Genomic DNA, 15,388 nt, shown 5'->3' with positions numbered 1-15,388 from the left:
GCAGATGCACTGGTTTTCCATTGGCCTATCTGAACCACGGATCATCAATTTGATGAAAAAGAGAGTTACAAGAATTATAATCCAAAAGAATGTAACATGTTATTCACGTGAACAATATAACCCACATCGTTCGTCACTGGTTTGTATAAATAAGGGGGGAGGAATGTTTTCCTTCTGGAAATAATTCCAAAAATTACAATAGTCCACCATAAAATATGAATAATAAACAAAATAAATCGAACAGCAAAAGAATTACACTCAGGCAAAATCATTATGTCGAGTGTTATTATGTACAGCTGAAATAGATTAAAAATATGAATAACTCGCACAATTGTAGGAATGGTTTTACAAAGAATTCCCAACATGTTTATAAATAAAGGAGAATTATTTTCTGCATTTATTTGATTATTTTCTCCATCCACAACCATGGCATAACATATACAAGTAGTTACAAGTATAATACCAATGATTAACCACAAAGCAGAAAATACATACACATTAGATGAAGCTGCACACACAATTTGTTCATGTATGCGTAAAGAAAAATTTGTATATCCACTTATAAATGTTATTGATCCAATCATATAGCAAACGGAAGTCCAAAAATAGTATGATATTACACTCAACTTTAATACTTCACTTGAAAAATTGTAACAGCATCCTACAGAATTAGACTGATATTTCTGCTTTACTTCACTTTGATCTTCCTCACTACTATTGTCACTTTCGTTGGAGTCCTTACTTTCCATTTATCCCAAAGGAAAACGTTATATGTATATGTGGTGGAAATTTTGCACAGGCAGAAAGGGGGAAAAAAAAAAAAAAAAACCCTGATTATTATAATACCTATTCTTGAAATGTGGCCTCTTCAGTGGAATGGAAAAGCTGCATATGCATGCTGCCAATTCTTGCTGCTTTAGAGGAAACATTAAAATTTACTTACCCCTTGCTCATGTCTGCGTGTGAGAATAAATATGAGTGTTCCATTCCAAAGAGGTGAAATAAGTCATCAGCGCACAAGGGTGCAATATTGTCAAATCGCTAAGAAGTTGTCAAAAAAGAATGAACACGCGCCTCTTCAAAAAAAAAAAAAAAGTGATAAAATTCCCAAAACTTATGAACGTGCATAAATAATGGTATCAGAAATTTTCCAAAAAGTATGAACGTGCATAAATAATGGTATCAGAAATTTTCCAAAAAGTATGAACGTGCATAAATAAATAGTGGTAACAGAAATTTCCAAAAAGTATGAACGTGCATAAATAAATAGTGGTAACAGAAATTTCCAAAAAATGTAAAGAGTGTATGCAAGAGCGGATGGTTCATCGTTGAGTTTGCATATCACAAATAGGGGTCCGTTTGTTTTTGTATATATCGCTATTAGCTAATTTAATCATTTTCCTTTTTTCTTTTTTTTTTTTTTTTCCCATATTTTTGGCTTATTTCCCGTGTCCCTTCCCCTAAGGAACTGCATATTGAAGGAAATCAGGAAACATAAAAGCTGTTATTATTCCATTTAGTCTTTTTCATTTGTATAACTACCAACTTATTAATCAATTAGTGTTCTTTACATCTTAGAAAGGCTAATGGACACATACGAAGAATGTTGGTATATGTAAATTTCATGAAATGAAAAATAAGCTATTTTTCATTCCCCTTCCATAGGTTGGCACAATTTCGAGTATGCTAAAAAGAAAATGGCCAATTAAAATCGAAATAAAAAAAAAAAAAAAAAAAGTAATCGTTTTAAAGTTGTCTAATTTAATTTAATTGGACGGAAATATTCCATTTCATGCCGACAATATGCAGCATTAAGACTGACTTATTATTCAAGAACAAAAATTCGATTTTTTATGTCTCGCACTCTATTCTCCATTTCATATAACTTGGGGTATTTTTAAAAACACTAGAGGGATATATATACCCCTCAACTATATTAAATTCCTTTTTATAATGTTTGGAAAAAGTAAAAAAAAAAAAAAAAAAAAAAAACAATATAAACAGAGTGGGGAGAAAAATGTGAGCAAACAAATTAAAAATAAAATGCAGGTAATGTTAAGACAAAATAAAAATAATTTTCTTACAAAGCAAATTCAAATGTCATGCTTTCAAATATAGCTTAATTAAATGATTTTTTTTTTATTTTTTTTTTGGGGGGAGGGGAGGAGAAAATTACCAAAGATATATGATATAACGCCACGTTTTAAATATTCTTTTCTCGTATAAGGGTAAAGTGTTGTGGGTAAAAAAAAAAAAATAAATAAAATAAGATAGTTTTCCTCTATGTGTATTTTGTTTCTCTTTTCGAATAATTTTTAAAATTAAATGGATAGAGAACAATGGAGAAATAAAAAATTATCTTTTTTTAAATGAGATAAATGGTGGTTTATCTTTTTATATTTTGTATTTTTTTTTTTTTTTTTTTTTTTTTTTTTATATATTCCACAATATATCATATATGATGCTTTGAAAAATATGGTAAACCTTATACATTTCTTTTCTTCAGCGACTTTTTTATTTGCTTTTTCTCCTTTCGTGACAGATGCTTTGCATAGCGTTTTCCTTTAATCTTTTCGACTCTGAACTTTGTGTTGATGTAGTCTAACAGAATGGAACAGGGACGGGGATGTGAAATTAAGCACATGTGCAAAGTTATACAGGTGTGTGATATTACGTACATATCCAAATGTTATATAACTGCTTTCTCAGCACTTATTTTATCTTATATATATATATATATATATATTTTTTTATTAGTTACGTGGATGACTAAACAAATAAGGGATGGCAATTTGCACATGGTATAAGTTAATTAGTGATACTAGACTTTCAACTTTTTCGTAAACAATGGATAATTCTTCATCTTTCTTATTCAGCTGTCGTATTCCGATCAGACTTGTATCAGGTAAAGAGCTGAATTCAACTGTGTTCATATATCTACGTAAGTGTTTTTTTTTTTTTTTTTTTTGAAGTAATGAAATTTAGAAGAATAAATATATAAATATTTATGTAGGTACAATAAAGTGAATGTGTTAACACGACAATAGACACACGAGGATTATTTTTTTTTTTATATATTTTTTTTTTTTTTTGCATATTCTGTGTAAGTTACTTTCGATATGATGTTGCACTGAAGAAACACACATGCTGTTCTTCTCCTATTGTGTAACACATGATCAATTTATTCGGTATTGTTGTAACTACTTTTCATATGCATTCGTGTTTTGATACACACGTAAATTTCTTTTCCTTATTTTCCTTCCTTTTGTTCATTTTCTTATTTTTTTTTTAATACTTACTCTTGTTCAATCAAAACGAAGTTGATTTTTCTTGCACGGGCGATTATAGGAACATGCTTATAAAATTTTTCATACCTAGGGAGAATTAAAGAAAAAAAAAAAAAAAAAATAATAATAAAACCACAAAATCATAAAATTTTCATAACATCAAGGTGGTAATATGTCAACATAAAAGCGTATGGATCAAAAAGGTTGATGCGCATGAAACGTTGAATTCACACTTCTGATCTCTTAAATCACATGAAAATTGGTAAACTTTTCCACATAGCAATTTTTTATGAAAGAAAAAAAGAAAAAAAAAAAAAATAAAATAAAAATAAAAAAAAAGCAATTTTCATATTACTGCGTAGTTCTGATTATTATTGCGGCCTGTAGTTCTCCATGTTCCAAGAAGTCTACAATTTCGTCATGATTGAATAAAAATGGCTTTAACGATTTATCTGTTTCAATAACCCTGAAAAAAAAGATATTGAAGTAAAAGAGGAAAAGTATGGGAGAAGAAAAAAAAAAAAAAAAAAAAAAAAAACACATGCATGACTAGAACATTGGATGTTGAGTTCTGTAAACGTATCATGAAGAACAAATCGTTATATGTCCTATTCACTCTTTTGACATACGCATAAGTTTTTTTTTTTTTTTTCTCCCTCTTCCTGCATTCCTTACCCCAACAAGGATTTCAATATCGAGATACTTTTTTCTTGGTTTAGTGATTCTCTAACAAAAACAAAAAAAATAATATAATAAAATAAAAAAAATAAAATAAAAATATGACGTAGGAAGCATGTGTGCACGTAACTACACCTACATTAGCAACACATATGTACACTCAACGAACGTAAGTATATATATATATGTGTGAATATATAAACACGGGATGTATTATGAAAATGGCTCATTTAGCATGTTCGTTTAATACATTTCTATGTCGTACGGGGATTCCATTATATGTTTATTTTTTGACTTGCTTTTTTCTTCCATTTTTTTTTTTTTTTTTTATCCTATATATATGCTTACACAGTGAATTCAGTAATTGGAATTTATAAAAAAAAAAAAAAAAAAAAAAGAGTTAAGTGAAAGGAGAGTAAAGAACGAGTGATGAATTACACAAATGAAATGCAAATGAAGGCAGAATCAAGAAAGGTTGAAGGAAGAGTAAAGAACCATTTAAGAGGTACACAACTGATGCATAAATAAAGAATGAATGAAACAAAAATGAAAAGTTGCATGAATGACGAGTTGCATAAATGTAGAACTACTCATTCAGGACAACACATACAGAACTACGAACCTTGAAGACCATCAAATGAGAATCATAAATGAAGGAAAAAAAAATGGGAAAAAAAAATGGGAAAAAAAAATGGGAAAAAAAAATGGGAAAAAAAATGAGGGGGGAGGAAAAAAAAATGGGAAAAAAAGAGAGGGGAAGAAAAAAAAAATGGAAAAAAAAGAAACAAAAAAAAAAAACTATAAATTAGAATTGATAAATAACATTTTATGTCTATTTTTGTAACGAATTCATAGTAGTTCAACTTTTTTATTTGAGTTAATCTAGCAGTAAACATACATACAATTATAACATTAGATATATTATGCATATGATACGCATAATACATATTGTACACATAGCATAAATATGATATATATACATATCATGCATATTTGTATATATTTTATATAACGAGGAACAACACTTTTCCTTTTTGTTTCCACAAGGTTTTAGGCCTCTGGACCCCACTGATTTATTATTTGACCCCTTTTCAACAATCACTGTTTTTAAGTACCACTAAAATTAATTTTGTTGTTAACCATTTTGCTTAGCTTGGCTCAGCACAGTTCCTTTTTTTCTTTTTTTTTTTTCTTTTTTTTTTTTTAATTTTCATGGAATTGGAGGCCATTTGTTAAAGAATGGTCGCTTTTGTTCCTTTGGTAACTTTGTATTCGCCCTTTGCTATATTTACCATTTGACAATTTTTCTTTTTTATTTTTTTCTTAGTATTGTTTTCCCCCTACATCTTTCTAAATTATTATTAATTTTGTTTTACTTATATACATATATATATTTTTTTTTTTTTTTTTTTTTTATGTTCATTTCATCACCTTTGTTTCCCCATATCCTATGTATACACGATTTAGCCGGAAGTTATGACACCCTGCCTCCGCATCCACACGTCACCCTAGATGGATAAAAAAATGAGAAAAAATAAGAAAGAAGAAAAAGGAAACTACCACAAGAATAGATAGGTGCCAACTAAATTTATTAAAAATATACCTTTTAGAAATAAAATTCCTTTTATTCTATTTCTTACACTTTTTCTTATTCGACTTCTTATTCTACTCCTTATTCTATTTCTCATTCCATTTCTCATTCCATTTCTCATTCCATTTCTTATTCTCTTTTTAATTATTTTTTTATTATATTTTTTCACCTCTTTGCGACCCCTTTTATCCACAAGCCATTTGACTTACACCATTTTGTTTAGTAGATCATTTTTGCGATTGATTTTCCAAATTTGTTTCAGAAAAGCAGAAAAGAAGGAAAAAAAAAAAAAAAAATGGACAAACGCTGGACAAGGAATGAGCCAAAATGGGGAAAGGGAAGAGATAAAAACGGTATAAAAAAAGTGGAAAATTATAATGAATTTGTGCCAAAAAATTATCATAATTTGAACAAAGACTATAAGCATACGAAAAGAGTAGGACAAATGTGCGAAAAATTAAAGGACGAAGTGTTCAAAGATGCAGATAAAATTATAAAATATTCTAAGCGGTTTTGCACGTCAGATGATGATAAAATAACGTCTGCGTTGGAATTAAATAAAATTAAAATTGAGGTAAGGTCTCTCTTTCTGCATATATATACATATACACACATATATATATAAATATACACACATATACACACATATATATATACATATATATATTTTTGTACACATATGGAATAGCATCCCTTAACCTCCACATGCATGGTTTTCCATTGCAAAAAATACGCACCCTCCCTTCCATCAGGGTTACATGAGAAACATAAAAATCGAAGAATTAAAAGTAATTAGAAGCATAGAAACGCTTGATTTAAATAATTTCTATTTACTCAGTCTATACTTGAAAGACATCTATTATATTTTCCTCCATTTTGTTACTCATCTGACGAATGAAGAAGAGAAAACCTTGAAACAACAGGAGAATATTAGAAATGCCTTTTTATTTAACACTGAAATACAAAATTACGATTCGTTCTTAGAATTTGTGAAGAAACGCATGTTGTGTCGGTTAAGTAAGAAAGACGTTACCACGCAAGCTAACAACCTTACATTTAGCAAAGATTCATCTATTGATGTTACTTCTAACGTGAATGAATCTAGATGTGTTACCTCCAACTATGTTTCAACTGAGGATCCACCATTAGATAAAGAACCCATGAAAGAAAACCTTACACACCATTGCAAAGAGCACCATGAGTACAAGTCTATGAACGAATCGCAGAAAAAGAATGAATCAAAATTTGAATACATAAATGAACTTTTTCAGGATTTATATTCTAAGGACGAAATTACACTTCTGAACATCGATAAAACAGTAAATGATAGAGTTAAAAAAGAAAATAATTTTGACAAATGCATCCGAATCAATAATAATATTAGTATATATAAACTATCCTATCTATATTTCAATGACAAGTTAAAGAGACTTAGATTGGATTATAATTTCCACTTTTTGCTTCATAACAGAAGAAGAGATAACATAAGCAAAATCACGGCACATACCACTAAAAATATTTCTACAGGAGAACATGCTTCCTCAGAAATGGTTACTCTAATTTCAAATAACAAACCTACAAGTGACAGCACGCACACAAAAACAGATTTTACTATTGAGCATGTCCCTCTCGGGAAAGAACATCTCTTTCTTATTTATCTCTCCCATTTAAAATATTACATTGTCTCTTTTTTTTTGTATTCATACGTGAGATTCACAAATGCAAACAAAGGGTGTAACGAATCATATAGACCCAAAAATGAGGACGAAGGGAAGATTGCACCCGGATCGAAATCCACAGTCACTATTAGAGAAAATGCACGTACCAAAAATAAAACCGATGGAGAGAAAGAACAATTCTTGTACAACCACGAAGTTAACAGGAAAAATGTCGAGAGCGTGTCTTCTTACCTTACCAATTTTGTGAATAAGGTTATACACGACATAGATTTTAACCTGAAAACGAATCAGCTAGCTACTAACATAGATGTAGGAACAGAAAAAAAGGAAATAGGATCACTCACCAGCGAATTGATAAATGATATTTTGAAAAATAAACTTTCGTTTAAACATATAACATTAAGTCATCTTGACCTCACTCTATCGTATATGGTTCTCTTGAATTTATACAATCCAAATTGTATGCAGTCTTATCTTTACTATAGAACTACCTTTTCTCATTTTTTTCACCACTTCGAGAAGTATACGACATCAATTAATCTATGGAGAGAACGTAAGTATATCATTTCCTCAAATTTGTGAAATGTGATATGATTGAAGAGAGTGCAGAAGGAGGAAGGTGTCACTGTATAACTTCAACATGCATACTCTTTGATGCATTTGAGCTTTCAGCTTTTGAATCCATTTGTGTGAATCCACCACCACCCCTGATCTTTCTACAGTCTATTCGTTTTCATCACACTATGTGTATCCCTTCCATTTTATATTATATTAGTCCTATTTTTCCATTTTTTCTGTACATCATTTGACCTTTTCAATTATTGCAGTTCATAGAGCGAACTACTTCTGCTTCTTTGAGGACATGAAGAAACTCTCTTTCATTGAGCGATGTTGCATCTTTCCAAATTTAAAACAAATTCGAATCGATTATTTACACAGCCTGTTATATTCAGCCAATAATCGTAACAAATTTTCTTTAAGTTTGAATATCATAGATGAGTGTATAGCTATGCATAATATTCACAGAACTTCATACATGTTAGAGTGTCTGGGGATATATAAAAAGAATGAACGAATATATTTTAACATGTCGAATAGAAGAGTTGAAACAGGGAGTATAGAAGATATGCCCAGATGTCTTCTTGTAGATAATAAGTATGAATGCGTTCAGAATTTTTTTAAAAAATATCATGACACGCTAGAAGATTATGTTTATATTATTTATGGAGAAAAAACATTAAACCGGGAAAAATGTTTTCATAAATTTGACTTGTCTGATATAGTTTGCTTCAACCCATAAGATCCGTAATAGGGGAAAAGATATGAATGAAAACTTATAACGTTCGTAGAACTGTTACACCAAACTTCAGAGGAAAAAAGATACACTTTGGGATAAAGGGGGCGACATATATCCTCAAAATTTTTTTTTTATCAGAGATTTGCATCTCTATAATTTTGTGAATTTTTAGTAAACCGTTCCGAATTTGTAAACTTGCAATGTTTCTCTCTTTTAATCATAAGAGGCAACATTGCCAAGTATGATGTTGTGAAAAAAAGTTAGGACCGTTTGTGAGATTTTTTTTTTTTGAAAATTTGTTTAAACAAGTTTAGCGCATTGGGTGAGGGGATACACCTATCGGCATTACAACTGTGATTATTGGTGTAAACTGAGATAAATAAAAATCGCGAAGAAAGGCAAAAACGAGTACGTGTATATGTATACATATTTTTGCACGCTGTTCATGCGAAAGAGCAACTTTTGTTTTGAGATTTTTAGTGCTGCTTTACAAATTGTCCTTTTTTTTTTTTTACGTCTTCATTAATAAATTGTATCTTCCCTTTTTTCTACACAAGCAGAATAGGAGGTGTTCTTTTGACTGATTTCCCTCATAAAATATCCTCCGTTTTTGTTATTGTTTTTGTTTTTCATGTTTTCATCACAACTCTTTATATTTCTTAAATGTAGTGGTAGTTCTTCTTGCCCATTTCTTGATGCACCTCTTATATTGTCTCCATATAACCAGACATAATTCACGACATACGGGTCGTTTATGCTGTTGTGAAAGAGAGATTTCTTTTCTTCCATATTTGTATGACCTGATTTGTGATAAAGGGGAAAAATAGGAAAAAAAAATGCTTGAAAAGACACGTCATAAAAAGGACACTCATGTCACAGCAACGTGGTGAAAAAATAAAATAATAAAATAACACAATATAGTATAAATAATAAAGTATAACAAAATATAGGATAAATAATATAGGATAACAAAATATAGGATAAAAATATATAGTATAACAAAATATAGGATAAAAATATATAGTATAACAAAATATAGGATAAAAATATATAGTATAAAATAATGAGCACAATTTTCCAACTTTTCCCTCAGAAAGCTTCTTCAAATGTGTGCACTGGTTTCTCAGAGGAGACGGAGAATTTTTTTCCCATTCTTAATTATTCCCCTTTTAAAAAAAAAGGAAAAAAATTCCTTAAATTTTTCAATTGCATAAAAATATCCCAATGACAAATTTTATTTTATTTTTTTTCAATCTATAGGTGGAGATATATTTTCTTTTTTGCTATTCTTGTGATATGTTTAAAGTTAAAATATGTGAAGAAAAAAAAAAAGAAAAAAAAAAAAAAAAAATCTATATTTGAGTAAAAAATTTGCTGCACACGAAATTCTTTTTTTTTTTTTTTTTTACTTCTGTCTGTCCCATAGCTGTAGAAAAGGTATCCATTTGAAAATATTCCAAAATAAAATAAAATAACGGAGGATGTAATCACAAAAAAAAATGTAGCCACAAAACACATGTGTAAACGCAATACGCAAGATGAACCAGAAAAATATTTAACAATGAGAACATATGTGTGCATAAACTTACCTCTACACATGTATATAGCTATCCATTCAGTAATATACATTTTGTTCATTTCACCATTTGGTAGAAGAACAACAAATGACATTCCAAATAAATATACTTGAGAAACATGTCTCCCTATATCTGTTCATGCAAATTGAAAATTCTCATTCGTCATACACACATATGAAAGGAATTATTTTCTGAGATCCTTTCGAATGATCCAATCTTTACGCACATGCTGAGGGAGAAATTTCCTTACTCTTCTTCATCTAGGGTCGTTCCCGAATCATTGGTTATTTTCTTCGTTCCCTTTTTTTTTTTTTTTTTTTTTTTTTTATAACTCTCCATTTTTTACCAGAAAAATATCGAAATTTTCTAAAGTCCATATATATCTTGGCATGAAGAATAACTTCCTCATATTTTATGTTTTTTCTGAAATTTTTAAAGACAGAGCTATTAAGGGAGATAAAAATATACATACTTATATGTATATTACTTCTCCTTCCTCTTTGAAAAAGAACCTAATATATAACACGGAATCAATTGCACATGAGTCAATTGCACATCAATCAATTTCACATCAATCAATTGCACATCAATCAATTTCACATCAATCAAATGAACACGAATCAAATGCACATGAATGACATTATCGTTTCAGTTACTTTAAATATATTGTTAATCCTTAAAATGAACCAAGTGAGGATGTAAATTATCAATGCACGGTGAACTCTGGATGCATAGATGAATGTGTGTCTATCTCTCTGTCCCTTCCCAACTACCAACGGATAATTATGTTTGCATTCTTACTATGACACTTTTACCCCTTTCGAATGTGTTTCAACTGAATAGGGTACCATAAAAATACCTTTTATTATGGGAATTCCCTATGAGTCTCTAATATAAAATCAGCTATTGGTATATCTAACTCATACACTTTTTATTTCTTCCCCATCCACATAATTACACATCTACTTAGACACCTACTTAGACACCTACTTAGACACCTACTTAGACACCCACTTAGACACCCACTTAGACACCCACTTATATACGCACTAACACACATATACACAAACCAGATGAATAACGACAATCTAAGCGAAAATGTTCGGAAGGTTCTAGCCAAAAAGCAGAGGAAAAAACTTAAAGAAGAACAGGAATTATATAAAGCCACAAAAGCCATCAGTACGCAAAATAATGCACAAAGAAAAATAAATGCACAAAATCAGCTATCTTCCAGCAGTTTTGTCGGCAAAATAAAAGATATTAACAAATCATTTCCACATATGCGAAACAAGGATGACAAAAATTATATGAAAGAAAATCGAAAAAAAATTCAAGAGAAAATATCTCTTCAAAAGAAATTATTAGAAGAAAAGGAAAAAATCAAAAATAAAAAGCCATTCAAAATGAAAAAATTCCAAAATGCCACTTCTAAAGTAGCTAAAAACTTACAAAAAATGGGAAACACTAACGAGACAACTATTGTTAGGGAAACACATCTCAAGCAAAATGACACGGGTGTCACTTCGAGACTAATGAATCATGCTCATGAAAAATGCCAACAGATGGGTGCCAAAAATGTGCGAGCGGGAGAAGTAGAATATGAAGAAGGGGAAGAAGGAGAGTATGAAGACGTGGAGGGAGAAGAGTATGAAGAAGTGGTGGGAGAAGAATATGAAGAAGTCGAAGGAGAAGAATATGAAGAAGTGGAGGGAGAAGAATATGAAGAAGTGGAGGGAGAAGAATATGAAGAAGTGGAGGGAGAAAAATATGAAGAAATGGAGGGAGAAGAATATGAAGAAGTGGAGGGAGAAGAATATGAAGAGGGGAAAAACGTAAAATGTGAAGAAGATGACGACGAAGAAGTGGAGCATGAGGATGGAGATTTTAAAAATGAGAAGCGCGAAGATACAGTGGCAAAAAGAGAAAACAACATCATAGACAAGTTGAAAAAACGGGAAAGCGAACTGCGAAGTAAGGACCGAGGAAAAAGAGAAAATCTGCATAAGAGTTTTGGAAAACTCCCCAGTTATATTTTGAAAAAAAAAAAGGATGTTATAGACGAATCTGCAGATATTCCTGAGGGATATCGAATTCTAAAGCACGATGAGAGGAAATATGTCTTGAAAGAGTTACATTCCCAATTGACAGAGATGAAGGAGGAGTATAAGAAAAACAAGGATAACGAGAAGAAAATTGAACTGGGGAAAAAGCTGAAAGAAATAAAGGAGTCGATAGAGTTGTTCAGCAATCCTCATGTTATTGTAAATCAGAATTTTTAGCAAATAATTATACACTCCATATGAATGTATGTGTATGCATATGTATGTATATATATAGGGGACATTTTATACATATAAGCCTGCATCGAACAGGAAAAAATAGGGCTAAGGGGTGTGTGTGTGGCTGGCCATCATATTCAGACTCGGCAAATATTTTTACCGTGTTGAGGGCCACTTCCTCTCTATACATGTTTTGAATACCTACACATATTATTAAACCCCCTCTTTAATTTGTGCCTCCATCTGTATTTTCTCCTTTCTTTGCAAAAAATAAAAGAGTGAATAAAAATTATAATGTTCAGAACTCGTTTTATATCAAAATTGTAAATTATGTTTGGATACGTGGTGTACATTAAAATGAATGTGAAGTGGGTTGTTTTTAATACAAAAAAAAAAAAAAAAAAAAAAAAGCAAAAAAAAACAGAGAAATGGGATATATGCAAAATTCTAATTTCTCGAACAAAAAGTAATGTGAATAACCAGTTGCATATATCTATAACGAATTGTTACAAATTATAGATATAGACTCAGGTCTAAATTGACATTATCCCTAAGCCGCTATGCAAAAGCGAGGAAAAAATCAATTTGTTAATAGTTAAAATAATATCTATATTTTTTAAATTTTTTTTTTTTTTTTTTTTTTTAAATCAGCTAGCTTTTTTTCAAACAGCCAAAATGAAAAAAAAAAAAAAAAAAAAATAAAGTAAAATAAAATAAAATAAAATAAGGAAAATAACAACAGTAGTAACAACATCAACCGTAATAACATTCGAAACTTCAAAAAGTAATTGCAATGCTTCACTGTCTCATGTGGGCAGTTAATCGATCAGGAAGAACATCCATGGCACATGTTCCTGCGAGAAAAAAAAAAGGGAGAAACAAATATACGTATAGGAATACACATACATAAAGCATGCTTATAAACACAAATTAGAAAAGCTTCAAATGAAATGGAAAAGATATAAGGGATCAGGGGAAATTATAGGAATATTTGCCATAGTGTCCCCCTCCCCCAACTTGGGAAAAATAAAAAAAAAAAGGAAATTGATAATGAATTTTTTGTTCCTATATTGGGGCTTTTATTTCATCCCTTCCTTTTCCACTGTTTTTTATTTTATTTTATTTAATTTTATTTATTTATTTATTTATTTTTTTTTTTTTTTTTGTTGTTGTTCCTTTTCATGTGTCCTCGTGTAATTGCTACCTTTTTGTCTGTGATCATCCCAGTCCTCCAGCTGCTCAGCTGTACAGGCAATTTGAGCTCGATAATACTGAAACCTATCAACATTGCAAAAATGAAATAAAATAAATAAATAATAACAAAATTGTAACAAATTAATCTTTTCACACGATACAACCTTCATCATTTTAAAAAGGAAAGACATATTTAAACAACATTTTTAACACGCATGGGCAAGTGCTTCCTAATCTTGTACACAATTTGCGAAAATGACACTCACTTGCAACGAGGATTATCTTCCCCTAGTTCCCGTACACACCGACAAAACATTGTATATCTGTAGGCGCAATGATTAAATTGGTTCATCTGCAAAAAGCGAGGGTCCTATTATTATATAAAAAAAAAAAAATATATATATATATATATACATATATTTATATATAAACCATTAACATATATAACGAAACACATACACTTTTCCATGTGCCTTAACAAAAGGCATAATGGACTCATACATAATTTTGAAAAGCATCATTTGGTTATGTAAATGTAGGTAGAAGGAGCTAGGTGCGTCGCCTCAGTATGCACATATAAGAAGTTGTTCCATTGCACACACTTGTTTATATATATGGATGATATAAGGTAAAAAAGAACGTAAAAAATGGTGGACACTTCATGTATTCCTTATGTTCACGGGGTGAATATATTCCCGCTTATATTCGCATCATGCATGAATTACACTGGCATGAGGATTATTCGCTGTCAACGCGTCGTAGTTCTTCATAAACTTGGGATCTAAATAATGAGGTTCCGTCATTTTCCAGCATACACCCAATTTTTTATTTTTTCTGTTTTTTGTATTTTCTGCGTATGTGTTTATCGCTTACGTTTTTGCCGCTTACGTTTTTTCACATGCACAAGCAAAGGCAGTTCTTCATTTTAAAGAGTAAATGTATATAAGCAATGTGTTTTTCAGCGTTGGATGCATAAACAGTTGCGCATTTCATAATATTTTAGTCTTTAAAATTTTTCGATTTGGGGAATGTGTGATTTTTTTTCCTTTTTTTTTCGGTACACTTTGGGGCGATTTCGTGCTTTTTTCTGCTTTTTTTTTTTTTCATTTATTTTTTTTTTTTTTTCATGAAAAAATAGCTCTTAAACTGAAGTAGTGTAACAGCTATGATGACCTTTGGACCTTGGCTTTTCTGGTATGCACCATTTGAATGTATTTCGCAGAAACTTTATGTGAACTTTTTTCAGCGAAAGAAAAAGTAATGTAGTTTTATCATGAGTCAAATATATATATATGTTTAACAAGTTAGGGTCGATTTATCTGGATGTACTGAGGTTACGGGGACATGCATGTTTGTGTTAAGCGGTTTGGATATGCAATTTTTTCAAAATTTAATCTTTACCCATGTACCTCCTCTGTTTTCCATTTGACCGTGTTTTTATTTTATGTTTCCCGTGTTATCATTTTTCTTCACTTTTGTGTCGAATGATTTTCGCACGTGCATATATATATAAAGATGCATATACGTATACATATAATATACACATAATATACATATATATTGCGCCCAAGTTGTACATATATACAGGTGCAAAAAAATAAAATAAAATAAAATAAACGTGAAGTGCACTAACGGGTTTAGGGGTAAGCGGAACAGTGTTTAAGGGATGATGAAAAAATGTTCCCCGTGTGTGTCATTCAGTGCAACAGTCATGTGATTTCATACAAAATTGAGGAATTTACCCCACTACTATTGAAGAATTCGGATAGAGGGAATTTTACACATACAATACATCAGTGAGGTATG

General features: G+C 30.5%; 5 protein-coding genes across 5 annotated transcripts; 2 read left to right on the top strand and 3 right to left on the bottom strand.

The window, feature by feature from the left end:
* Nucleotides 1-74: 74 nt before the first annotated feature.
* On the bottom strand, nt 75-749 carry PGO_072620 (hypothetical protein, conserved; the record flags this gene model as incomplete). The annotated part of the gene is made up of 1 exon (XM_028687135.1): nt 75-749. One exon carries the CDS (start codon nt 747-749, stop codon nt 75-77), a length of 675 nt encoding a protein of 224 aa, XP_028542936.1.
* Nucleotides 750-2,485: 1,736 nt separating this feature from the next.
* On the bottom strand, nt 2,486-4,277 carry PGO_072610 (hypothetical protein; the record flags this gene model as incomplete). The annotated part of the gene is made up of 6 exons (XM_028687134.1): nt 2,486-2,601; nt 2,762-2,937; nt 3,300-3,374; nt 3,643-3,753; nt 3,963-4,013; nt 4,216-4,277. The coding sequence occupies 6 exons, from the start codon at nt 4,275-4,277 to the stop codon at nt 2,486-2,488; spliced, it is 591 nt and encodes a 196-aa protein (XP_028542935.1).
* Nucleotides 4,278-6,001: 1,724 nt separating this feature from the next.
* Nucleotides 6,002-8,535, top strand: PGO_072600 (hypothetical protein, conserved; the record flags this gene model as incomplete). The annotated part of the gene is made up of 3 exons (XM_028687133.1): nt 6,002-6,130; nt 6,309-7,788; nt 8,063-8,535. 3 exons carry the CDS (start codon nt 6,002-6,004, stop codon nt 8,533-8,535), a joined length of 2,082 nt encoding a protein of 693 aa, XP_028542934.1.
* A 2,255-nt stretch (nt 8,536-10,790) lies between these two features.
* PGO_072590 (hypothetical protein, conserved) lies at nt 10,791-12,388 on the top strand (the record flags this gene model as incomplete). The annotated part of the gene is made up of 2 exons (XM_028687132.1): nt 10,791-10,799; nt 11,183-12,388. 2 exons carry the CDS (start codon nt 10,791-10,793, stop codon nt 12,386-12,388), a joined length of 1,215 nt encoding a protein of 404 aa, XP_028542933.1.
* A 798-nt stretch (nt 12,389-13,186) lies between these two features.
* PGO_072580 (cytochrome c oxidase subunit 6B) lies at nt 13,187-14,385 on the bottom strand (the record flags this gene model as incomplete). Its single annotated transcript, XM_028687131.1, has 4 exons — nt 13,187-13,242; nt 13,593-13,666; nt 13,849-13,952; nt 14,308-14,385. 4 exons carry the CDS (start codon nt 14,383-14,385, stop codon nt 13,187-13,189), a joined length of 312 nt encoding a protein of 103 aa, XP_028542932.1.
* Between the last annotated feature and the right edge of the window lie 1,003 nt (nt 14,386-15,388).

Source organism: Plasmodium gonderi (assembly GCF_002157705.1).
Source record: "Plasmodium gonderi DNA, contig: Chr07, whole genome shotgun sequence".
Lineage (NCBI taxonomy): Eukaryota > Apicomplexa > Aconoidasida > Haemosporida > Plasmodiidae > Plasmodium > Plasmodium gonderi.
The sequence above is the reverse complement of the archived record's forward strand: the minus strand, read 5'-3'. Positions and strand labels throughout refer to the sequence as shown.